The sequence below is a fragment of the Calliphora vicina genome, chromosome 4 (genome assembly GCF_958450345.1).
Source record: "Calliphora vicina chromosome 4, idCalVici1.1, whole genome shotgun sequence".
NCBI lineage: Eukaryota > Metazoa > Arthropoda > Insecta > Diptera > Calliphoridae > Calliphora > Calliphora vicina.
In genome coordinates this window covers 65,906,419-65,932,443 of record NC_088783.1, presented here as the reverse complement: position 1 = coordinate 65,932,443, position 26,025 = coordinate 65,906,419, and the positions used below count along the sequence as shown (strand labels likewise).

The following is a 26,025-nucleotide window of genomic DNA, read 5'->3' as shown; positions in this document are numbered from 1 at the left end:
AAATCTAACATCTTTTGTGAGGATCGGTCCATAATTGGCCATACCCCCATATCAAAAAAGTGTTATGTTGTGAATAAATAAAAAAAAAAAATTCCCACATATTGATGGTGGATATACAAGATTCGGCACATCCGTTAAATTACCCGTTAAATGGGTAATTTCTATACAATTCATAAAATTTAGAGAAGTTTATTTAACAATGTTCGTCTGTCTGTTTAAATCATATGTCTGCTTATGGTTCTAAATGTGGCACCAACATGTCGGCTATGTGTTCGAGAATTTTGTTATTGAAAATCAACAAATTCGTTTCATCAATGTCCGAACTATGGACAGATAACTTACGGTTTTAAACATAGAATTGGCTTCCCACGACTGTATTTTATAGTGGAAGATTCGGCAAAGTCGAATATTAGTTTTTGCTTAATTTGAAAATATATTTATTATAAACAAAGTTTGCATATTAAATTTATTTCGGATTTTTTTATTCAATCAATCAAACATATTTATCAGTTTGGCTCTATAATTAATATGATAACAAATCTTTGTTAAATATAAAAAATAAAACATTTTATTTTTCTGACTGAAAAAAAATTAATAATAAATAATCTAAAATTTTGTTGCACTTATTTAGATAGTTAAAGTACTCTCTTGCACTCAAATAAAATGTACGATAACTATTTTACTCTCCTTTTTGTTAATTCTCTCTTATTCAATGCAAATTTTGTTTGACAACACCATCAACCTAAATAATAAATTTCAAATTACATGTATATTTAGCGTACAGTTGTGGTGAAAATACTATTGGAATTTTTTAATTCATTTTCTACTAAATGTTTGGCAAATTTGAAGTTATGAAGTAAATTGGATGTCAAAATTGAGCTGTCATCCTTTGACATTTATTTAGTACAAACTTGGGAAATGTTAACCATAGAACTCTGCTATGTCTATGTGAAATCATGACGATCGCAATACTGTGCAGAATTTTAATTGTGAAAATTTACATCAAACTGGATTTGATGCCGCTGTTGCTCTCGAGGTGGAAATTTATCTGGCATCATATTTATTTTACGTGGAATTTGTCAAAAAAAGTGTGTTTAGAATGCAATCTTCTCATTTTACCACATTTTCTTATTGAACCAACAACAATTCGTTAAGATTTATTTACTAAAGTTAATACTTATTAAGTGTATGACTGCTCATCTTTTGAGGCCAAGAACGAATCAAGCCAATATCGGATACTCTCTTGCAAAGTGAACTGTATTCCAGAGAGAGCATTCTGCATCGATCGAAAAAATGGTCTGGACTATACGGCGGGTGAGGCAAAACAGCCCAAGCCAATCACTTTCTAAATAGTTTTCAACAGGTATTGAAACATGTGGCCGAGCGTTGTCATGATGAAATATTACGGTTTCATGTCTGGCAGCATATTCTGGGTACAGGTTTCCTGTAATAATCTGGTCAGATTTCAGCAGCTCATACAAATACAGACAATCAAATATAGAGACTTACCTTAGCGTAATAGATATTTTGTTTTGGTGTCGATTCGGCTGGTTGGTCGGACTTCAAATATGATATCTTGCACTTCCGGTTATCGTAACAGATCCATTTTTCACCGCAAGTAATCATTCGGTGTAAAAATTATTTACTTTTTACACCGGACATACAAAATTGTCTTTCAAGGTTTCTCGGCTTCAATTCGTATGGTACCAAATTTCGCTGCTTTTGGATGAATCCTACTGCGCAAATGTTTTGTAATTGATGATTGAGTAGCTCATTGTGATTTTGCAAAATCTTGATGAATTTGACAACAATCTTCATGGCGTAATGCATCCAATTGTTGGTTTTGAAACATTTTTGGCTTGCCTGAGCGAACTTTGTCTTCCGTGTAAAAACCATATCTTGTCAAACTCACTATTGAACTGTACAAACCATCTCTTGCTTGTTGAAACCGATGGAAAATATTCACCTTAAGCAGTCGTTCTGCGGCACTATTTTTCAAATTAAAGAAGTAAAGCAAAACTTCCCGCATATGACGATTTGTTGGTACATGATTCGACGTTGTTGTTTACACTATAATATTCAATAAATAAATGAGAATAAATGACAGATATGTACCTTTAAAAATGACTTATAAGGTATTAAAAAAAACAGGGTTTACAAGATACACCATCTTTTAAAAATCCCGCATTTTCAGAATTCAGAAAATGCGGTCAAAAAGTAAAGATGAATGAGATCTTAGCATTGTTTTAATACATTACATTTCCGTAGTAAAACCAATGATCTCTTGAAAAAACGATCTAAATACAATGGATTTGCTTATAAATAAAAAGGGTTGTGAGCTCTCTAACCAGATTTCTGAATTTTACTATAATTTGAAAAATTTAGTTTGGTGAAAGCAAAATAAAGTAATCGATTTGGAAAGGCCTTTGAACACCTTTCATTTGATATATCGAGACCTTAGCGCCAAATTACCGTAACCGACATTTTCTAAATTTTTTTTTATTGCAAAAATTTAAATTTTATGGACCGACTGATGTTTTACCGTTCTCAGAATATCAAAATTGTTAATAACTTAAAAATTATAGCGGGTAAGATTTTGTCGTAAGTCAATGTTTATATTTTACAGAAAACGAATTTTATTGTAAGCGACACACAGTGGTATCGAAAAAAAGGAGGGAAATAAATCTGTAACTTCCAAATGGTTAGATTGGTTTGAATGAAATTTCACATGCGCAAAGAAAAAGTGTTGTTGAGTTTAAGTTTTGAACCTTTGAACCGCGACCAAGGGTCCTCAAAGTAGGACACCTCGGGCATGTTATATTTTTAAAACGATCCAATTTATTCGTTTGTGTTCCGATTTCAAAAAAATTACACACATATAATCTTCTCATCGAGCACTATAAAAAGGAGGTATTCGCATTTGAAAATTAAATTTTCAAAATTTTTACCCACCGCACTCTAGTTTTTTGATAACAGCGGGTCCAAATATTTTCCGATTTTCTCCAATTTTCATTTGTTGGAGTAAGAACACATTTATGTGTCAAATAGAGAAAGAATTGTTTAAAAATAATGATTAAGTCCAAAGTTATAAGCATTAGCATTTAAAAAAATTTAAAATGACGATTTTTTGCTAACTTTCTGAGAAAAAAGGCCTTTTTTCTTTTTCATAAATAAGAATTTAATTTCAATTCGAAAAATTTGTATCTATGCAAAAATTCAATAAAAAACATTTTTTGTCATATTTTTCAATAAAGTATTCCATGAATTTTTAATTGTCAAAAGTTATAAATATTTTTGAAAAATAAGCAAATAGCCTGAACGAAATTATATTATATCGCATCATAACATTTTTAATTTTATGTATAAATTTCAAAATAATTAAAAAAACTTTCTCCTGTAAAATTTGTGTTTTGTCGCTTACGATAATTTGGCGCTAAGGGCTCGATATATATGGGGGATTTCATGTCAAGTGAACCAACCTTTAAAATCGATGTTTTCCGATCGGAATGAAATTTGCACCAAGGTTAGACCTATTGGATAGTAATTCAGACACAATTTTTCAACAAGTTCGGTCAAGAGCTCTCTGTGTTTTTTATTGAAGAAATAGCTATCCAAACTATTTGGGACATATTTTGCTAAAAACAATATCTAATAGGTCTAACCTTGGTGCTAATTTCATCCCGATCGGAAGACATCGATTTTAAAAAATGGTTCACTTGACATGAAATCCCCCATATATATTGTCTATGTAGAGATATAAGTTTTCGAGTTATATCCAAACTAAAAATCAATGCCATTAGCTGACCGATTTTTCTAATTTCCAGTAACAAAATTCTCTAAAGTATTTCTTATACATTAATGCCAGACTTGTGCCCGTAAAATAAGTCCAGCCTTCGCAAAGTTGATTTCAACCGATATACGAACTAAAGGACATTGTAATATTGACGTATCTATAATATAGATCCACAATATATAATTTTTAGGGTATCAAATGAAAAAGATAGAAATCACAAACGGAGTGACAAATCTTTACCTCTCACTGTTAGGGGCTTAAAAACAATATCAGCAATTAAACAAAAAAAAAATAAATAAACAAATTTACATTTGCACGCATTTTGTAATTGTACAAGTGTTAAAACAACCGCAGTAGTGTTGAAGTATAGAAAGTAATTGGCAGCTAAAAACCAATACCAAATTATATACAAATCTACTGATAAGATTTTAAAAGAGAGAAAGCAACAAAAAAGAGCTTATCATTAATTTTTTTTTTTAACAAATTTGTTCTACTGATTTTCCATTTATTTGCAAAAAATATCACTCTCATGCTCTTCAGTCGATTTGGTTTCATATTGGTGAGTGTTAGTTGTTGTTGGTCTTTGATAAACGTCAACTCATAAAACTGTTAGTAGTTAGTTTTGTTGGCTGGCAAACGAAGCGATTTTTTAAAAAAGAATTTTTGAATTTCTTTTCGTCGAGTAATGTCTAAACGGTAACAGTTGTAACGTGGGATTTTTATATTTATTTTCAATATTTTTCTAATGAACTAATGAATGGTTTTATAACAATATCGTTTGTGTTTTTTTGTTTGTTTGCCTTTTAAAGTGAGTCGTCACCTTTGTTGTCAGTCAAAGTGTTGAATGTCAATATTAACGCCTTGTTTATCGGGCAAATAGTAGTGATAAAGTTAAAAGGAATTGAAATTTAAAGAATATTTATTAAAAATATGGCTTGTGTAATAAAAAACTTAATGAACATTGTAACAAATTAAAAAAAATTATAAAAAATCTAAAAAAAATTAAAATTATTAAAGAAATATAAAGCCAAAAAAATTAGTTAACAAGTGCTCAATTTGGATTTTCTCCCCATTTGCATCGTTCGCCTGTTTTATTTTATTCTTCCCTTATCTGTGGATTTAAATCTACCAAGCCTTCGAAATGGTAAGTCTATTTACTTTAAGTACTATGCCGTATGATTAATTCACATTTATTTTTTAATGGGGAAATATTAATTATACGTCAGCGTTATCTATAAAGTTAAGCTTGAATGAGTTTTAAACTAAATAAATATAAATTGAATTTAAATTACAAATTCAAACTTCTATAAATAGAAAGTAATACAAAATTATCTAATGATATTAAAAATATATTTTTTGCATGATTTCACACATTTGGTTTGAAATCAATTTTGAAGTATTGCAAGGTTTTCAAATTTTAATGTTTTTACAATACATAAGATTTATTACAACAACAACAAAAAAAACTCTACGAGAAGTATTAAGATCAATTAAGTTAAAATTTTTGTAAAAATCACGACTAGTCTGCTTGAGATATTGCCAAAAAACTTTTAACATGTTATTTGGGAATTTATTGGAAATAAGTGAATTAGAAGAATATTTGGACAACCATTACCATTGACACCCTGTATCTCAATTTGTATTCAAAAATTAAATGTTATGTCTTTCTCTACGATTCGTCTCTACATTATTTGGTAATCCGTCTGTCCGTCTGTATGTTGAAATCAACTTTCCGTAGCCCCCAAATAACTTACAAACATGATTGATACATCAATATATCGGGAATTCTTCCGGCTCGGTTGCTATTTAAAATCGACAAAATCTGCCCACAAATGTCTGAGATATAAGGAAAAAACGGGAAAACCTCGATTTTTTATCTATATCTGGATTACTAAGTCATTAATATAGACAATATGGATATCTAATGATAGATATTTTAAAGTCCATTGCAACGATGTATATAAGGCTATAGTCCCTTGTACCTAAAATGGGTCAAAATCGGGAAAAATATTTTTTAATCTGATTTTTTTTACCAAACAAATTTTTTTGTCATAAATGTTTTTTCGCTAAAAAATTAAATTTAAAAAAAAAAAAAATCTAAAGACAATTTCGAAAAAAATAATTTTGATTTTTTTAAAATTTTCAAAACCAATTTGAATTTTTTTTTTAAATTTTAAAAAATTTTGAACTTTTTTTTTTTAATTTTGTATTTTAAAGTATAATTTGGTGAAGGGTTTTGATATCGAACTAGTTGTTTAGGTTAGGTTACGTGGGTTGCTCGCAATTTAGCGAGTTCACTCGGAGGCCTTGTGGCCCATTGTGATACCCTTAGAAATACTATTCCCTTATGCTGAAAATTCGTACATAAAGTGAGAATAGTTTCCCTCCCTAATTTCGTTGACTATGTGATTCCTGTGGTCCCCGTGGGAACCAACCGGTACTTCTAATAAATCTGATCATATTTACTAGTGACACATCTCTGAGACAGTCCAGATCATGGAAAAGAGCTCTACCAAGATGTAGTAGTCTATGCTCTTGTAAGGCTGGGCATTCACATAGAAGGTGCATTCATCAATCAATCTCGACACAGTCACCAGGGGAGTGTGAATATCCTTGCGCTAGAGATACGTCCAGGGACGACCCGTTGGTTGCGCACTTATCAGATACTTCATTACCCCGGATGCCCACGTGTCCTGGAACCCATATCAACTCGACGTGATGTTGTGTCAGTTGTGCCAGTGATTTGATACAATTGAGAAGACATTTCGACCTGATGACGTTGGAGTTAAGAGCCTTTATTGATGCAAGGCTGTCCAAGTAGATATTTATAGTCGAATTTTCGAGATTCAGTTCCCGGATTCTTCTCGCGGCTGTATCGATGGCATAAATCTCTGCCTGGAAAACCGTGCAGGTATCGGGTAATCGAATAGACATCAAAAGGTTCAGCTCATCTGAGAAGATTCCCGAGCCCGTGCCTCTTTCTGTCTTTGAATCATCAGTGAAGATTGAGATCACGTCATCCCTTAGGACAGAGTTCGCGGCCCAATCATCCCTTGTCGGTATTCTGGTCTTAAAAGTTCTGTCAAAATTCGGTGTAGGTATTATGTAGTCCGTTTCTCGACCTATGATTGGCCTGCCTATCTTTTATAGGATGGTGCCATGACCAATACGATAATGCTTTAGCCCGCTCGACTGTTTAAGTCGTAGAGCAGACTTAGCAGAAATACATTTGATATATATATCAAGGGGTGTTATATTTAGCATCGTCTCTAGACTGGCCTGAGGGGTAGAATTCATAGAGCCAGTAATTGCAAGACATGCTAATCTTTGCACCTTGTTTAGAATAGAAAGGTGAGTCTTAGTGTCTAGCAATCTCCACCAAACAAGAGCCCCATAGGTCAAAATAGGTCTTATGACCGCGGTGTATATCCAGTGTACAATGTATGGTTTAAGACCCCATCTCTTCCCAAAGTTTTTCTTACATATATAGAAGGCACATAAAGCCTTCTTCATTCGACTCTCAGCATTACGTTTCCACGAGAGCTAGAGTAGAGAGCTAGTTGTTTAGAGAAAACAGATTTATTAGCAATTTTTTCTGATCAATTCTCAGTGATTCGTTTCTTAGGCAAAATCGAGTAATATTTACACAGAAATTTTTTATTAAAAATAGGGCTTCTAATACTATTAGAAAAATAATTCTCAAAAATTAACTTTAGCATATTTTTGAATTTATACTTTAGCAAATCATGGTCCTTCTCATGCCTTATACACTGGTGCATAGTCCTATAAATGCACTTAATTTTTTTCTGTATTTTTGGTATATCTCTGTTGTTTTCATCCAAAAGCAAAATTTAACTTTTTTAATAAGAGACAACTTGACGGTACTTTTTGAAAGTAAACAAGTTTTTTTTCTTATTCTTGTTGTTTGCCTTAATTATGCGATCAAATGTTCTCGGTGCTATTTGAAGTGGAAGATTCGTATAAACACGTGAAATTTGTTTTTAAAAAAGTTACCAAAAATAAAATATCAATTTTATTTTTTTTTCAACTAAAGGTACGTTTCTAATTGTAACATCTCAATTTACTGCAATTTTTTCTATTTGAATCAATAAATTTCATCACTTTTAAAGATGCCAAAGGGAACTTTTTTGTCCGATCAAGAAAAGATTCAAATTTAATTTTTTCACGACCAAGGATGTTCCAATAGAGAAATTGGACGTAAAATCGATCGTTCGGAAAGTGTTGTGCGAAATTTCTTGAAGAAAGATCAAAATTATGGAGTTCGCAAACCAAAACAAAGGGAAATACAAAACTAACAAGAAGACAACTTATGGTGTTTTCTTTTCTGACACAAAATGTTGCCTATATATTTTGTACCATTTATTAAAGGTTACCCATACCCTCATAATGTGTTGCATTTTTAAAGATCACAATAGAACAAAAATCATTACCATTTATGCAGCTTCTAAATATTATAAAATTATACTTTTTGCTTACATAAAGTGGTGCATTTCTAAGCCTTTGATAAAATTGAGGTTGAAACATGTTGCATATATTCAGGGTTTTAGGGTAATATTAGTAGAAAAGAACACGACCAAACTACATTTTTTTCAGAAAAGAACACAAAGAATGCATCATTTATGCCAGAAAAGAATACACTATTAATCTAATAAAACAAAAAGCAACCCGCAACAAATTGAATTCCACACAAATAAAGAATAAATTGAAACACGTTGCACACATTTTACGAAACGATGAAAACATAAAATGGAAAGAACCAAAATGTAAACCAATGCTAAAAAAGCACCATATAGAAAATCGTCTAAAATTCGCAAGAAAATATATGAAATGGACAGATGAGTGGAAAAAAGTAATTTCTCTGACGAAAAAAAAATTAAATTTAGACGGTCCTGACTCATAATCATGCTATTGGCACGATTTAAGATCAAAAGATGTTCGGATGTCAAAACGTAATTTCGGTGGTGGCAGTGTTATGGTTTGGGCAGCGTTTTCTGCAGTTGGAAAGTCGAAAATATGTTATGTTCCGACAAATATGAATAGTGCGATTTATAACGAACTGCTGGAAGATGCTCTTCTCTCATTTATGGATGAAAAAATGGATGAAGATTGAATATTCCAACAAGATCCATGTTTCTAAGCAATCGAAATCTTGGTTTAATGAACATAGCATTCCTCTGTTGGACTGGCCGGCTTGTAGTCCGGACTTAAACCCGATGAAGAACTTGTGCAGATACATGGCCCGTAAAGTTTATGCAAATAATGCCCATAATGAAAGCATAATGACTGTGACCGAGCTGAAACTAAAAATTAAACAAGTCTGGGAGGAAATTGATTCCGATCTGCTTAAAAAATTAGTAGAATCAATGCCAGACCGTATTTTTGAAACAATCAAACAAACATTGAAACAATGAAACATTATTGATAATGCTACAGTGGCCCATAAATTAAAGTGCGTTTATAGGAAAATACCCTTAAAAATGGTTGTTAATCTCGAAAATTAAGTAAAAACAAGTAAGAGAGCTATATTCGGCTGTGCCGAATCTTATATACCCTTCACCAATTATACTTTAAAATAAATTTTTTTAAATATTTTTAGGTAAACAAAATAAAATTTTTTTTTAAATTGTTTTTCAATTTTTTTTTTTAAATTGTTTTTTAAAAAAAGTTTTTTCAAAATTTTTTTAAAAAAAAGTTTTTTCCAAATTTTTTTTAAAATTTTTTTTTTTTTTAGGTTTTAATTTTTTTTTTTTGGAAAATAAATGTATGACAAAAAAAATTTGTTGATGAAAAACAAATTCGGGTTAAAAAATATTTTTCCCGATTTTGACCCATTGTAGGACCAACTCTACATCGTTGCAATGGACTTTGAAATATCTATCTTTAGATATCCATATTGTCTATATTAATGAATTAGTAATCCAGATATTGATCTAAAATAGGTCAAAAATCGAGGTTGTCCCGGTTTTTTGCTCATATCTCCGTTATTTATGGACCGATTTGGCTGATTTTAAATAGCAAACTTCTCGAAAGCATGTCTGGCAGAATTATTGAAGATTTGGATCCTGAAGATATCTGGGGTCTTCAGAAAATTGATTTCAACAGACAGACAGACGGACATGACTTAATCGACTCCGCTATCTATAAGGATCCAGAATATATATACTTTATAGGGTGGGAAATGAAAAATGTAGAAATTACAAACGGAATGACAAACTTATATATACCCTTCTCACGAAGGTGAAGTTTATAAAAAATAAATAAAGTACAAATGAATTTGTATCCCCCTAAATATGTTCTTGTTTAATTTTTACAATTTTTTTTAAAAAAAATTTATAGGAATATGCTATTATTTTTAGTTTTTTTATTGCTGTATAAAAAATCACCTAAATTTGACTTTGAAATGTTGTTTGTATTGATAACGTCTTCAAAAAAGACTTTTTTGTGAAGACATATTGTGATATACATATTTATGGTGGTTTGGCATAAACTTAATTCAAATTTTAGACACTGTACATATTTTTTATATTGATTTTATTCTAAAGGTTATTTGGTACGAACTATACTTAAAAATCACAAAGTTTGATGAAATAAAATCCCTTTTTTAAATAATTCCTTTCATAATCCTGCAAACATCCTTAAAATCAGTTAAGAGCACAACTTCCTCAGATTTCAAAACAGTTTTTAAAAATTTCAGTTAAATTTCACGTTATATGTTTTTAGTGGAAATTTAAAAAAATCTAGTGAAAACTAACAGCTTGCTTTTAAAGTGTTTGTAAAATAATAATATGGTAGATTTTTAATACAACCTTTGGAATTTTACAACACTTAGTCAAAATTCAAAATTTTGATTTTGGGAAATCCATGTTTGCATATTATAGACTTTTTCTATTTTAAATTTATCTTTTTTGAGATTCCTTTCATAAAAATATAAAAAACATTATAAGGTGATTATGAAAAGTCAATATTTTCTCCATTTTCAAATCAATTATATTGTAACTCGTAAAATATATTGCTTTGAAATTCTGTTAAATGATTTTTTTTATTTCTTGTTTAATTAACTGGAAAAAATTCAATATTCAGAAATCTTGAAATGGGACGAACCACAAAAAATTGTTCATGCCTGAGGTAACCTACTCTGAGACCCTACAACGCCATTCCTGGGGTGACTGTGAGGGCCATCGTCAAAACTTAAACTCATATACTTCACTTTAATGCCTATATCAAATTGAATATCAATTGGTTTAGCCAGTTAGAAATGGCTGATTTATTTCCAAATTATTCTGATTCTGCTTCATTGTGTGCTGTAACTAAATGAAATTGATAATATTTAGGATGATTTTAAAGTGAGTAAATTCAACCAAAATTAATCCTAACAAGAACTCTGTCAAAATGGATTAAGTTACATTTCTGTGGTTTGTTAACATAGTTCGATATTTGTTTTTTAATCTCAATGCACCTGTCTCTTATTTGTTCTAACATTTAGTTGTAAAATAAGTAAATGAAATTTATTTTGCAAATATTAGTCATAAATAAAATATTGCTGCAATGTATTTATTTTATTACATATCTAATAGATATCTATAGATACACTTTTTTTTTCGTTTGCTTTAACCTCATAAAACTATATGACTAATTGCATTATGAATATATGTTTTTACTGATTGATTGAAATAATTATTATACAATGTTGGCAGTATGTATTGGGAAATAACAGAGTTTAATATACGTATTTTGAAAAACAAACATACAAAAATATTTTTTGTTTAGTAGTTACTAGCTGCTTGGACGTCTTTTATAATGATTTTTGATCATTATAATCCTTGCGAATTAGTACAAGATCGCCCCTGCTTTATATATTAAATAATAATTTCTAATTTTATTAAAACATGAAAATATATCAATACGATTAATGCATAATTTTCCAAAACATCTTTTTCAAAATTTGATTTATGGTTTCTAAATTATTATATAATTGTGTCGCGACTTTGATATCATATGTACGAAATCATGATAAACAAATTTACATCTCTGATGTATAATTATGTAGCACTAGTTTGTGAGTCACTAACGCTTAAATTGTTAAACAAGAGCTTTCCCTGTTCGATTTTCTTATCAGATAAGCATGACTAACATCTGGACTTTATGCTTTAACATAGCCAGGGGATTTACAAAATATACATATCAGATTTCAAATAGGTTTGATAAACTTATGTTCACGTGTATGTACTTCAGTCCTTTTAAATGATATGGGTGAAATAAATATTAACATTAGGGTGCACACAGAGAAAAAATATGGTTCGGTATGGTTACGACAACTATACTCTGTTCATTGTAACAATATATTGTTGGCATATTTCTATTTTATTTTATTTTAATTTCAACAATATTTTAAAATAAACATTTTTATGTTCATCGAAATTATAAATTTGAGTATGGTTCACTGAAACATAATTATTTTGCGAACAACTAAAGAATGCTAAATATGTAAACATATTATATTATATACCAACACTTCCACTTACAAATAATCATGAAATGTTATGTTTCTACATGCATAATCATAATATGTTTAAGATCTAAATGCAATTCAAAAACCTTTCGTATGAAACCAAAATTGTATATTATTCCTTTGAAAGAAATATATGAAAAATATAAAAAATATAAAAAAAAGACTTCTTTGTCCTTTGATTCACCTCACCAACGACTAGTACTATGACACAAATTTTAAAATAAAACAAAAATTAATTTCAATTGGGAATGACTACGACTATGTTTTTTCTGTACCATATAATAGGATTCACCCTAATTTAAATAAGTAAAATTTAGAAAAATATATCATTTACCTTTATTTAATTGATTTTATTTTTATTATCACATGATCGATTGATTAATACATCAAACAGATTTATAACTGCTGTCATCAGTTGTGTAATAATATTTACATACACTATGTAAAGATACTCGTTTAGTTTAGAAATTAGAAAAATATAAATTCAAATCCAAACCAAAACACATAGGGCTGATTTCAAAGTAAAACATATATTTTATAATAATCAGATCCATTCATTGCAATTTTAAGTTTGTTAAATTTAGCAAATGAATTTATAGGAAAGACTTACTTTCGATCATATTTTGGTTCCTAAACTTTCAACTAAAAGAGTGTTCAGATTGAAAGTTTGCAGGAGTATAGAAGATAATTGGGTTATCGACAAAAATATAAGTACTAATACGGTGGGGCAGAATAAACATATTTTGAAAATAAATCTGGCATTTCTAAAATGCTGATCCGATTGACATGAAATTCCACATAAGCGTAGCAGAGAAGTATTTGTGATTAAATTTTGACGATGGAACCCACAGAACTTTCTGAAGCGCCGCTTTGGGGTCTTAAAAAAATGGCACCTCAGACATGCAAAATTTTTAAACACTTGCGATGAGGGCAATATAATACATGCTACTTATCTTTTATAAGTAGTTAGCGAGTTATACGCATTTGAAAATGAAAATTTGTAAGTTTAAATTTTATTTAGTTTCACAAGTACCTAATTTCACATTAGTAGATTCATAAATATAGAAAATAAAAAATGTGCCATTAAGAATCATATGCAACAAATTTAATGTTACTGTTAGAAAATTCAAAAGGTACCAGTGGAAAATATAAAATGCAGCATTTAGACCACATTCTAGTACCATAAGAAAAATAATCATTAAGACTCCCTTTGTAGATTCTAATTCTATTTGGACTACGTGTGTCTAATTTTATAAAAAAATATAGCTAAATTCCATTCGAATAAAGAACAGATAAGAGAACAATTTTCGGCTGTGCCGAATCTTATATATCCTTCACCAAATTATATTTTAAAATATAAATTTTTAGGTAAACAAATATTAAAAAAAAAATTCAAATTTATTAGCAAAATAAATTGATGGCAAAATTTGTATTTTAAATTATTTTTTATTTTTTTCAAATTTATAAAAAAAAATTTATAACAAAACAATTTTTTTTTGTGAAAAAAATTCGGGTTTAAAAATATTTTTCCTATTTTCTATTGCAGATCCGATTAACTTTGAATACGCCATTGCAAAGGTCTTTGAAATATCTATTATTGGATATCCATATTGTCTATAGTAATGACTTAGTAATCCAGATATATGTAGATAACAAATAGGTCAAAAATCGAGGTTGTCCTGGTTTTTATACCCTTCACCTTCGTGAGAAGGGTATATATAAGTTTGTCATTCCGTTTGTAATTTCTACATTTTTCATTTGCGACCCTATAAAGTATATATATTCTGGATCCTTATAGATAGCGGAGTCGATTAAGCCATGTCCGTATGTCTGTCTGTGTGTTGAAATCAATTTTCTGAAGACCCCAGATATCTTCGGGATCCAAATCTTCAATAATTCTGTCAGACATGCCTTCGAGAAGTTTGCTATTTAAAATCAACAAAATCGGTCCATAAATAACGGAGATATGAGCAAAAAAACCAAGACAACCTCGATTTTTGACCTATTTTTTATCTATATCTGGATTACTAAGTCATTAATATAGACAATATGGATATCTAATGATAGATATTTCAAAGTTTCATTTCATTGCAATGATGTTGATAAGGCTATAGTAAGTTGGACCTACAATGGGTCAAAATTGGGAAAAATATTTTTTAACCTGATTTTTTTTTTTTTCATAAAAAAATTTTTTTTGTCAAAAAAAATTTAAAAACTAAAAAAAAAAATTTTTAAAAAAAAATTTTTAAAAAAATTAAAAAACAATTTCAAAAAAAAATTTTTGAAAAACAATTAAAAAAAATTAAATTTTGTTTACCTAAAAATATTTAAAAAAAATAATTTTAAAGTATAATTTGGTGAAGGGTATATAAGATTCGGCACAGCCGAATATAGCTCTCTTACTTGTTTCCTTATATATCAGCCATTTGTGGGCCGATAATATATCAATATGTTTGTAAGTTATTTGGGGGCTACAGAAAGTTGATTTCTACATACAAACGGACATGGCTATATCGACTCCGCAATCCATAACGATCCAAAATATAATACTTTCGGGGGTTCACCACTCATGGTGAAGGGAGTTAAAAGTGATTTGGATTATTATTCACTCAGAACTAGAGTTGTCAAACCGGTTTTCGAATTATTCGAAAAACCTTTTTTTTTTTCCAATTTTCCGGTTTTTTTAAACCGGTTTTTACAAAAGGACGGTTTTCGAGTTATTCGACAAACCGGTTTTTTTGTCTCGAATTATTCGAAAAAATCGAATATTTTTTAAAATTTATTTAAAGATTTTATGCGATTACTTTTAATAATGATTTGGAAAAACTTCCCCTTTTTTAATTTTAAAAAAATTTTGATACAAGTAAGAGAGCTATATCGTTTATATACCCTTCACCAAATTATACTTAAAAATATTTTTATTCAAACAAAATAAATTTTTTTTAATTTTTTTAAATTTTTTTTCCAAATTGTTTTTTAATTTTTTTTAAAAAAAGTTTTTTCCAAATTTTTTTTTTAATTTTTAAAAAAATTTGTATGACAAAAAAAATTTTTTTGATGAAAAAAAAATCCGTCTTACCTTAAATACATCGTTGCAATGGACTTTGAAATATCTATCATTAGATATCCATATTCGGACATGGCTATACCGACTTCGCTATCTATAACGATCCAGAATATATATACTTTGCCACTCCTGGCGAAGTTTATAATAATAATAATTTAATATACCTCAATTATTAAATTGACAAAAAGGTTAAAAACCGGTAATTCGAACCGGTTTTTGATAGAAAAAACCGAAAACCGGTTTTTAAAAATTAGGCTTTTTCGAATTATTCGAAAACCGGTTTTTAGAATATGTAGAATATTTGACCATTATTATAAAATATTACTTCTATTAGGATAAAGCATCAATAAGACCAATTTTTGTAGATCCTAACTCATTCAGGATCATGTGCATATAATTTCATGTGATTATAATTTCATTATTATAAATTATTGAAAAGATACCATTAGAGCATTGGTCTCCAGCAGTACGACCGCGGGCACCGTCTATGTGTGAGTTTCATATATATGTGAAACCGAAATTAAAAAACGAATATGAGTTATTTTACAAGTGATGCCAGTCAAGGATATTTTCATAAGAAATTTGATTCAGTGTACACACATCGTAACACTAGAATACGAAGCAAATCTATTGTTGTGAGAGTTTGGTTAACAATGCATTAGAGTAAAGAAAGGTCTGCAACACTCAGTGCCATATACATATGTTTAATTTCAGGTTTCCATGTCAATTATTATAGGAAATTCAAAAAGTACCATTCGAGAAACGAAAAAGTACTATTTGTGCTTTCTTTATTGTAGCTTAATACCATTAAGCAACCTGTTCTTAATTCTTATTCACTTAGAAGTATTCATATCAGCTAACTTTTATATCGATATGATCAGTAATTTATTTAAAATATTAAAAAAGAACCATTGGGAGAAAAAGTACCAATTTCTATTTTCCCTCTTGAACACCCGTACATTTTGAAATATCAATATACTACATCTTGGCTAATTTTATGTGACACTGATATGTCTCAAACGATTCAAAACTGTATTCATTTTCTAAAAAAAACATATGTTTTAAAAAAAGTACCAAACTGTTTACCCTGATTTGGCCCAATCTAACTCTTCGTATCTTCGTATCGTATCTTAAAGAGAGCTCATAATAAGTCATTCTATAGAAAAACATATTTTATGAAAAAAGTACCAAAAAAATAAATACAATTTTTACCCCTTAAAGATTCGAAATTCCAAAAGTTACCAAATACATATTTGGTATTTTTTGAGATGTAAATAATACGATTTAAAATATATTTCTATATTTATTGGTATAAAAAAGTACCAAAACATTATAGGCATTTTTCTCTTAAAGGTTTCGAATTAAAAAAAATGCCAAACAGCTGCCTGTTAATTTAAGATAAAAATTTATTTTAATTTTGTTTTGTATCTGTATTAGTTTAGAAGGTATAAGGTTTACCCGTTTCTACCCCCTAAACCATTGAATTTCCAAAAGAAAAGGAATCTATATATCTACATAGGGAGAGGGGAACCTATAGTCTTTGGGCTGGTCGAAGTTGAATAAGTCAGTAGATTGTTATACAATTTTTTTTAAATTAAAAGAAACTAAATTAGTTGGAAATATCCAATTTTATTTATTAAATTTTAAAAATAATTTATTAACTAATCAATAGATTTCCAGCACGGGTTCTGATAGCCTCTATATATTTTTTTAATTACATCAAGTGCAAAACGGTAATTTTTAATCATTTAACGAACTTTTTAACAACACTAACATTGGATCTAAACTAAACCAATTCGGTTTTATTTTGTGTATTTTTGCTGTATCATTTAAGTGTATAAAAAAAATAATAAAAACAAAATACAAAAAATAATAATAATATTAATATTAGATAAGATGCAGTGGCTGATAATGGCGGGATATAATACCACATTCATACTTTTTGGAGAAACTGAGTATAAAGAAACCTTATCTATCTGAAAGCCATATGGGCGTTTACGGTTTGTAGAACCCAAATACAGAGAAGCAGACAATTCATATATGAAGTAATAACTCATTTTAGTTAAACTTTATTCTCAATTAAAAACGGATTGAAAAAAACGATTTTCTTAAGAAAAACGATTACAATTTTCTTTACGAAATGTATTGGTAAATTGATTACTATTTGCCACGAATTGTTTAAATAATTTTTTTTTTGTTTTGTTGTTTAAAATATTATTAAGTTTTATATAAATATTTGTGAAGTGATAACGTACGATATGGTTTTTTTAAGGTCTAACGATAATAATTTGTTACTATATAGAATACTTGTATGTTTTTGGCCATCAATACTTATATTGGTAAATATTTTGGGGACTTTTTACGGCTTGATTTTGTAGCAACAACTAATCAATTGTTAAAAACTTAGTACATATTTTAGTTTATCACCGAGTTAGCAAGTGAATGAGTGTGAAAAAGTAAATTTTAAAAAAAACTATCTTTTGTTTTTTAAAATAATTTTAAAAATTTTAAAATAATGAAATAAAAAATCCAATTAAAATAAAGTGGAATATTATTGAAAAAGCTTTATGAATTTCAAGTAGAGTTTAGAAATTGAGTTTAAAATACCATAATGGATAAATTGGAGGAACTATTTGACAAATATTTTGGCAGAAGGGTAAGTAATTTCATATTAAAAAAAAAGTATTCCAATTTTTTTTTTCAAACTATGACTAATTTCCATTGTTTTGGTATTTAGTTTATATCCGTGTTTTATATTAATAAATTCCTCAATATTTTATATATATTTTTTTTGAGTACCTACATTGTATTGTCAATGATAACTGTAATCTTATCTTTTTTTACACCTCATAAAATTGATTTTTTTTTTTGTATTTTACACATCAAAGCTTTTAATAACGTTTATTTACTGTGAAAAGCTTTGTCTAATCTTTCGACGTCATTTTTATTTTTATTTTTGTCAAAGCTTTATGCTTTTGGAATCAGAGATAAACAACCTTTAATGAATTGTGCTACAAATTAAATAATTTATAGAAATTGTTTAAATATTTTATATTATTATCTTATTTTGAATAGACAATTATGCCTTTTTATACCCTCCACCACCATAAGTTGTGAATGAGGGTATATATAAGTTTGTCATTCTGTGTGTAACATTGAGACCATTGGTGTAGATAGAGGGGGGCTGGGGTGGTCAAAACCACCCCAGACTCGCATTATTTTTTTATAAAAAAATTGTTTATTTTTACTATTTGGGAAGGGCACTTGCCCACCCCAGAATAATAGTCTAGCTACGCTTATATCTGAGACCCAACAGAGTATATATTTTCTTGATCCTTATGAAATTCTAAGTCGATTGAGTCATGTCCGTCTGTCTGTCCGTCTGTGTGTCTCTGTAAAACACGCTCACGTCCAAAATACGCAAACAAAATTGGTAGACTTACAAAAAATATGTTTATTGTATCCTAAGCAGTTTGGTATTGAAAATCAGCAAAATCGGTTTAGTAGAACCAGAGCTATGAACCAAAATGTGAGACAACCTAAAAAAAAATTGACAATTTTCATATATTTTAGGTTATTTGTGTAAATATATTGAAGATAATACCATAAAACGTTACACACGTTATTATACCCTACACCACCATAGTGGGGAGGGTATTATGCGTTTGTGCAGATATTTGTAACGCCCAAAAATATTAGTCTAACACCCACCTTAAAGTATACCGATAGAATCACTTTCTGAGTCGATTAAACGATGTCCGTCCGTCTGGTTGGCTGGCTGTCCATGTAAACCTTGTGCGCAGAGTACAGGTCGCAATTTTGAAGATATTTCATCACATTTGGTAAATATTATTTTTTCGGCCCAAGGACCAAGCCTATTGAAACTGGCTGAAATTATTTCACATAGCCCCCATACAAATGTCCTTCCGAAATTGGACTTTATCGGTCATAAATGTTTAATTTATATAGGTATCTACACAAATTTCGCTCCAAATATGTTTTATATATACGAAATTCATGTCACCAAATTTTGTTACGATCGGTCCATAATAAGTCATAGCCCCCATATAAGACCCACTTCCGAAAATCTCTCAAAAATATAAATTATTGAAATTTTAAAAGAAATTTTTTTTTGCTCTTTTACTTAGTGTAGTACTTGTACTTTCTTACTTGTTTTTTGCTTCGAAAATGTCGAATTTTGTGTCAATTATTATGGAGATTACGGGACATTGGGTACCATACGAATTGTAGCCGAAAGATCTTGAAAGACGGTTTGTATATCTGAACTGCTGACACCTAACCCAATTATCCATGGCGCTAAGGTAATGCTCTGTATTTGTTGGAACTAGAAGGGTCATATCTCTTATGAATACCGACCCACAGTGGGGCAGAATCGAAATTTTTTGGAAATAAATCTGGAATTTCTAAACGGCTGGTCCCATCGAGATAAAATTTGAATTGAGCGTAGCCAAGGAGTATTCGAGTTTAAGTTATTAAAATGGGCCCTACAAATAATCCAGGGGCGGCGCTATGGGGGCTAAAAGTAGGGTACCTTCGACATGTACAATTTTTAAACACGTGCCATTTTTTGGTTTCTCATCGTTTGCTATTTATCTCTTATAATTTCCTAGTTATAGGCATTTAAAAATTTAAATTTTAAAATTTTGCCATACCTTGGTCCGCTTTTTTAAAAATATAGTGCGCAGTTTTGGACCGAATGGACTCGATTTTTTTTGTTAGTTAGACAACTAAATTACCAACAACATACAAAAGATTTCAGAGCAATATCAATTATGAATCCAAAAATAACCGATTTTCAATTTAAAAATTCAAAAAATAGTATATTTTTGCTGTTTTTTGGACAAAAAGGTGACTTAACTCTTTTTTTTTTATTAAAAAACAACTTTCTTTAAGAACATATAACAGTTTTATGTTTTTCTATAAATTTTCTTTACGGAGAACATTTTGGTATAAAAAACATGTCCTATTTTTCGAACATGTCGGCCCTACGCCCTTTGGAAATTGACCTATTTTTTATCAAAATTTTAACTTTGGGCTACATGCTCTAAAATCCCAAAGCTGGGATCAGAAAACGGAAAGTAGTTTTGGAAACACTGATGTGTTCCCTATTTAACCTTAAAGTATTTTCCCAGCCCCGAAGGAAATGTAGACCCTATATAGGCAAATTACACCTTGAATAGGCAAATTACACCTTGTTATTTAGAATGAGAAACTTAAAAAACGCTGGAAATTTCATTGAGTTTCGCTAATAAATATTTTATTACATATTACATATTCATTGAGTTTCTAAAACTAAAATTTATATCAAAATTTTAATAGGATTGCAAATATTAGGAACAATTTGATCCACATTTATTCCGAGCTATATTGTTTTGTTTAGATAAGTTAATTTTTGGTCTTACAAAAAAAATTTCAAGTCAATATCTGAATTAGATTCAAAAATATGCCACTTTAAAACTCCTTCCTTCAAAAATATTGCACTTTTTCATAATTATCGTTATGGCTTAACTAGAACAGTTTATTTGTCGTTAACTTACCGTCAAATTTGGAATTTCTCATGGAAAGATAGCTAAATGTTATATATTTTTGAACCGATTTTGATGAAGCTTAAGAAAAATATAACACGAAGTCTAGTATTTATATATAATGTCACTTGGGGTCCAAATGATCCTAAACTTTTAAAATCATAGAAAACCTTGTGAATTTCAATAGTGCTGATCAAAATTTGATTTTTTAAAGGAATTAAACTTAAAAATATTGTAGTGTGTATTAAAAAGCAGTAAGTTTTAAAAAATATTCACAATTTTGATCGATATTTTTTAAACTGCAAAATATCGTGTTTATACCAGATTTTTGCCTTAATAACGTAATTAATGTTTTATTGAGGATTTTTGAGGAATAAAATTGATTTTAACCCCTTATTCTACTTTTGATATATTAAATTTTAAAAATAACTTGAATGATTCAGTTTATTTAATTATAAAAAACATTAAAATTAGCACCATTGATTTTATAAGTTGAGTGTCATTTTAACCCCAAGTGCTATTAAGGTTTAATTTCCATTTGTATGCTGTTATTATAAATACTGGACTTCATGTTCTATTTTTCTTAACTTTAACATTTTTTAATCAATTTTTGTCATTTAAATCTCATTACAACGACAACTAAGTACACATTTCGATTCTTCAAAAACTGAAAAATTTGCATTTTTTCCGAATTTAACTATAATACAGTTTGTGGTTCATTTTTACCAAAGGAGATATAGGATTAATCTCTAATTAATTTAAACAAATCTACATATCTCTGTAAAATAATGCAGAATGTTAAGGAGTTTCACAAATTTTTTTCATATAAATAGTAAAATTTTGTATATATCTGACCTTTGAACTCGTTGCGCGTCCCGTAATCCCGATTTGGCTCAAATTTTCAGCACATAACTTTATAACCCTTCAAAATTCGAACAACAATTTTTTTCCATACAATTTTATTTCAACCAACATTATTTCTATGACTGTATAGGAAGCACTCAAACAAATCACACAATTTCGAACGTAACTAAGCCAACAACATTTAAAATTCACAATAAATAAAACGAAAACTTAAACAAACACACACACTTACGTACTCGCTCACTCACTGAGCCTAATAAATGATTGATGATCGCGTGCTGGAACTGAGAATTTTGGCAAAATTGTAAAAAACTAACAAATCCAACAACGGCCCAAACACAACAGAAATCTCAGATGTGGAGTAGTAAACAAGATCTGTTATAAACTTGAAATTGAAAACCGTAAAAAACGAACACGAACAAAACAGAGAGGGAGATAAAAAAAAATAAAACTGTAAAAATAAATACAGAAATATACATAAATATTTGTGTCTATAGCTGTGCAGATACATTCATACTTAAACACACAAGTATGTATCTCATATCTCGGGCACATGCAAGAGAACAATAACAAAGTTATTTAATAATAGTGTAACCCAGGAAACAAATAAAGATAGATTTTAAAATAATTGTATTCCAAGTATTTCTTCTAGTTTTCAGATATTGAAATATATCGTAAATATTTTAAGAATAATTTCCTATTTCACCCCCTCTGGATCCGCGCCTGGACAAAAGTAAATATATGATTGTCATTCCGATTGTAATTTCCACATTTTTCATTTGCGACCCCACAAAATATATATATTCTGGATCGTTTAGATGACGAAGTCGATATAGCCATGTCCGTCTGTATATTGAAATCAACTTTCAGTAGCCCCCAAATAACTTACATACATGATTCATACATCAATATATCGGGAATTCTTCCAGCTCGGTTGCTGTTTAAAATCGAGAAAATCGGCCAACAAATGGCTGGGATATAACGAAAAACCGGGACAACCTCGATTTTCGGTCTATTTTTGATCTACATACGTATATCTGGATTACTATGTCATTAATATAGACAATATGGATATCTATTAATAGATATTTTAAAGTCCATTGCAACGATGTATATATGGCTATAGTAAGTTGGACCTGTAATGTGTCAAAATCGCGAAAAATATTTTTTAACCCGAATTTTTTTTCATCCAAAAATTTTTTTGGTCATAAATTCTTTTTCCAAAAAAAAAAAAAAATTTAATTTAAAAAAAATTTTGAAAAAACTTTTTAAAAAAAATATAAAAAAAAAAAATTTGGAAAAAAAAAATTTTTTGAAAAAAAATTATTTTTTAAAAGGAATTACATTTTCAATATCTAATATAGAATTATTTACTTTACGTTATAACATTTTTACCGCTTGCCATAATTTCTCTCATTCCTTCCGATCAATTTTGAGATCCCACATTTTCGTTTGCTGGGAAATTATAAACAAAAAAATAACAACAGAAAAGGGAAATAAACAAAGTTTAATTAAAGAGAACAAAAGAGAGCTGAGATAAAATCAAAGTTTGAAATAAATATGTATCATTTACGAACATTTCTTCATCTAAGACCAGTTTCAAGTTCAGTCAGTCATTCAGTCATGATCAGTCAGTGTCTGAATGCTTCAGTGAATGCAGCTCGTTGTCTTTGAAAACGGTTAAACGTGTTGCGGGTTTTAAGTTTTCTAAAGTTGAACAAAAAAGAAAAAAAACACAAAAAGAAAGAACGGTTTTAAACATAATGAAAGAAGAAAAAATAAAATTTCTTAATGACTTTACTTACAGCCAAAGAAATGACCTTTTCTAAGATCATTTCATAATTTCCCAAACAAAAAGAAAAAATAAATTTGAGTTGTTGAGTTTGGAAATGAAAGTTGAAAAGAATTTAAACGTGTGAGAGTAATTTTGGTGGCGGTGAAAAGTTCAAAAAAGTTAAACGAATCGAAAGCAGAAGCAGAAAAAGGCAACAAATAATGAAATTGTATTTAATTTGTGTTTTCTTGATTTGAAATGTAATTAATTGGTGAATATTCTTAATAGTTTAACTTGAGACTAATAATCACTGGTTGGTCATTGGTTAATTCATTGTCAGCAGAATTTGTAAATGATTTATGTGTGAAATTCATGTGAATGTATCTATTTACACGTATGTACGTATATGTATGAATTTTTATAAAGTTGTAATAGTTTGTTGTATTGGCAACTATTTAGATACAATTACAAGTAACTGTGTATTTGAATGTCTAATAAAAGTATAAAACTGTTTATTGAATTGTTGTATAATTGCATTTTATCTATTTCTGTTGTTCAATATATGAATGTCTCTCGTTATGACGTATACCAATGTTCGATATCATTTCAAATTATTTTGTGATAAACTCAAGTGCAAAGCAATTAGTTTTAGGTGCAAAATTATGTGGAAAAAATTTAAAAAAAAAATTAAAAGAGAGTAAATATCATTTCTTCAGCTAGACGAATTTGTTTCCCGTTTAAAAAAATATTTGTAATAAGAGAGAGAAGGTATAATTTAAAAATAACTTAGAATTTAAAGTAACTTCTAGTAGGGTTTTCCCTTTTACTGCATAAAAATCTTCTGCCAAAGGATATGTTTTATCGAATATCGTTAACCCGTGTCACATAGCAGAGTGGGGCAGAATCGAAATTTTTTGGAAATAAATCTGGTCTGGTCCGATTGGAATAAAATTTGACGTGGGCATAGGAGTATTCGGGGTTAAGTTATTAAAATGAGCAATTAGGGTACCTTCGACATGTACAATTTTTAAATACGAGGAATTTTTTTGTTTCCCATCCGATTTCAAAAATTTATATTTTATATATTTTTGGAAAGCACTTGGATGGGTCTTGAAAAAACAACCTTGCATGTGCAATTTGTCTCTTATAATTTCCGAGTTATAGGCATTTCAAAATAGAAATATAAAAATTTGACATACCTTTTTTAAAACAAGTAAGAAAGTATTATCGGTCAAGCCCGACCATATAATACCCTACACCAAGTAAATGAGCAAAAATATTTTTCTTTTAAAATATCTATATTCTTCTATATACAGTCAGCGTCTAAAGAAAGTGTACAACTTGTTTTTACATTTAAAACATTTTATTTACATATTAAAAAACTATTTGTTCTCCAGTTCTAGTATATTTAACAAAACATTTAATTGTTCTCTTGCAATATATAAACAAAAAACTAAACTAGTTCAACTGCAACAAAAACAGTAACAACAAAACCAAAAATACTCCATTTTTAACGCGTCAAAAGAAAGTGTACAGTTTAGGGAAATTAGAAGAAAAAACGTGTTTAGTATTTTATTTGACATCTTTTGGGTTTTAAAACAGTTTCAAGCCTCCTTGGCATTGTTTCTACCAATTTTGATGTCACCGATGTTGGGATGTTGAACCACTCTTCCTGCAGGATTTCGTGTAGAGAGTCATTGCTGGTAATATTTCATTTTCTGATCTGTCTGTCCAAATGCTACCACAGATGTTCAATGGGATTAATGTTCGGTGACTGTGGGGGTTGTTCCAGTTGTTTCGGTGTATGATACAACAACCATTCTTTAACAAGTTAAGAAGTATGCTTCGGATAGTTGTACTGTTGGAAGATCCAGGTTCGCTCTAGATTTAATTTTCTAATGATGGGTTCCATATTTTCTATAAGAATGTTTAGGTAATCGGTTTTGCTTATCAAACTATCAATAAATATGAGTTTTCCCATGCCACTTGCCACCATACACCCCCACACCATCACCTAACCACCACCATGCTTTACGGTGGATAGTACATTTTTTGGTCGAACTCTTGATTTTTGCTTCTCCAAATTTTACTCCTTTTTTTACTTCCGAAAATCTCAAACTTGCTTTCGTCCGTAAACAGCACATTATTCCAAAACAATTTTCTTGGTTTTTATACCTGTTTGCGAATTCTCGAAGTCGCTCTTTATTTCGTTTGGAAATGTGGGGTTATTCTCTCGGAACTCCACCATATAGAGCATTTGGGTGTAGCGCTTGGCGAACCGTACTGTTACTAACTCTCACTCCAGACGAATCTGTTAATTCTTCGCATAATTTTACTGCACTTACTGTGAATACTTTCTTCACTGCTCTCACAATCGATCGTATTTCAAGGTTGTTAAGGAGTTTTGGTGTTCCGGCACGTTGCTGATCTTCTAAAATTCTAAATTTTTTT

General features: G+C 29.4%; 1 protein-coding gene across 2 annotated transcripts in view; it reads left to right on the top strand.

The window, feature by feature from the left end:
- The first annotated feature begins 4,801 nt into the window (after window positions 1-4,801).
- LOC135959093 (phospholipid-transporting ATPase IF) overlaps window positions 4,802-26,025 on the top strand; it is a 58,414-nt gene continuing 37,190 nt past the window's right edge. The window contains exon 1 of one of the 2 annotated variants that reach the window (XM_065510113.1): window positions 4,802-4,937. In XM_065510113.1, the coding sequence (XP_065366185.1) occupies window positions 4,935-4,937 (3 nt within the window). In that variant the 5' untranslated portion in view covers window positions 4,802-4,934. Of the gene's footprint in view, window positions 4,938-17,900; window positions 18,047-26,025 lie in introns of those variants that run through there. The other variant, XM_065510112.1, reaches the window with a different exon arrangement.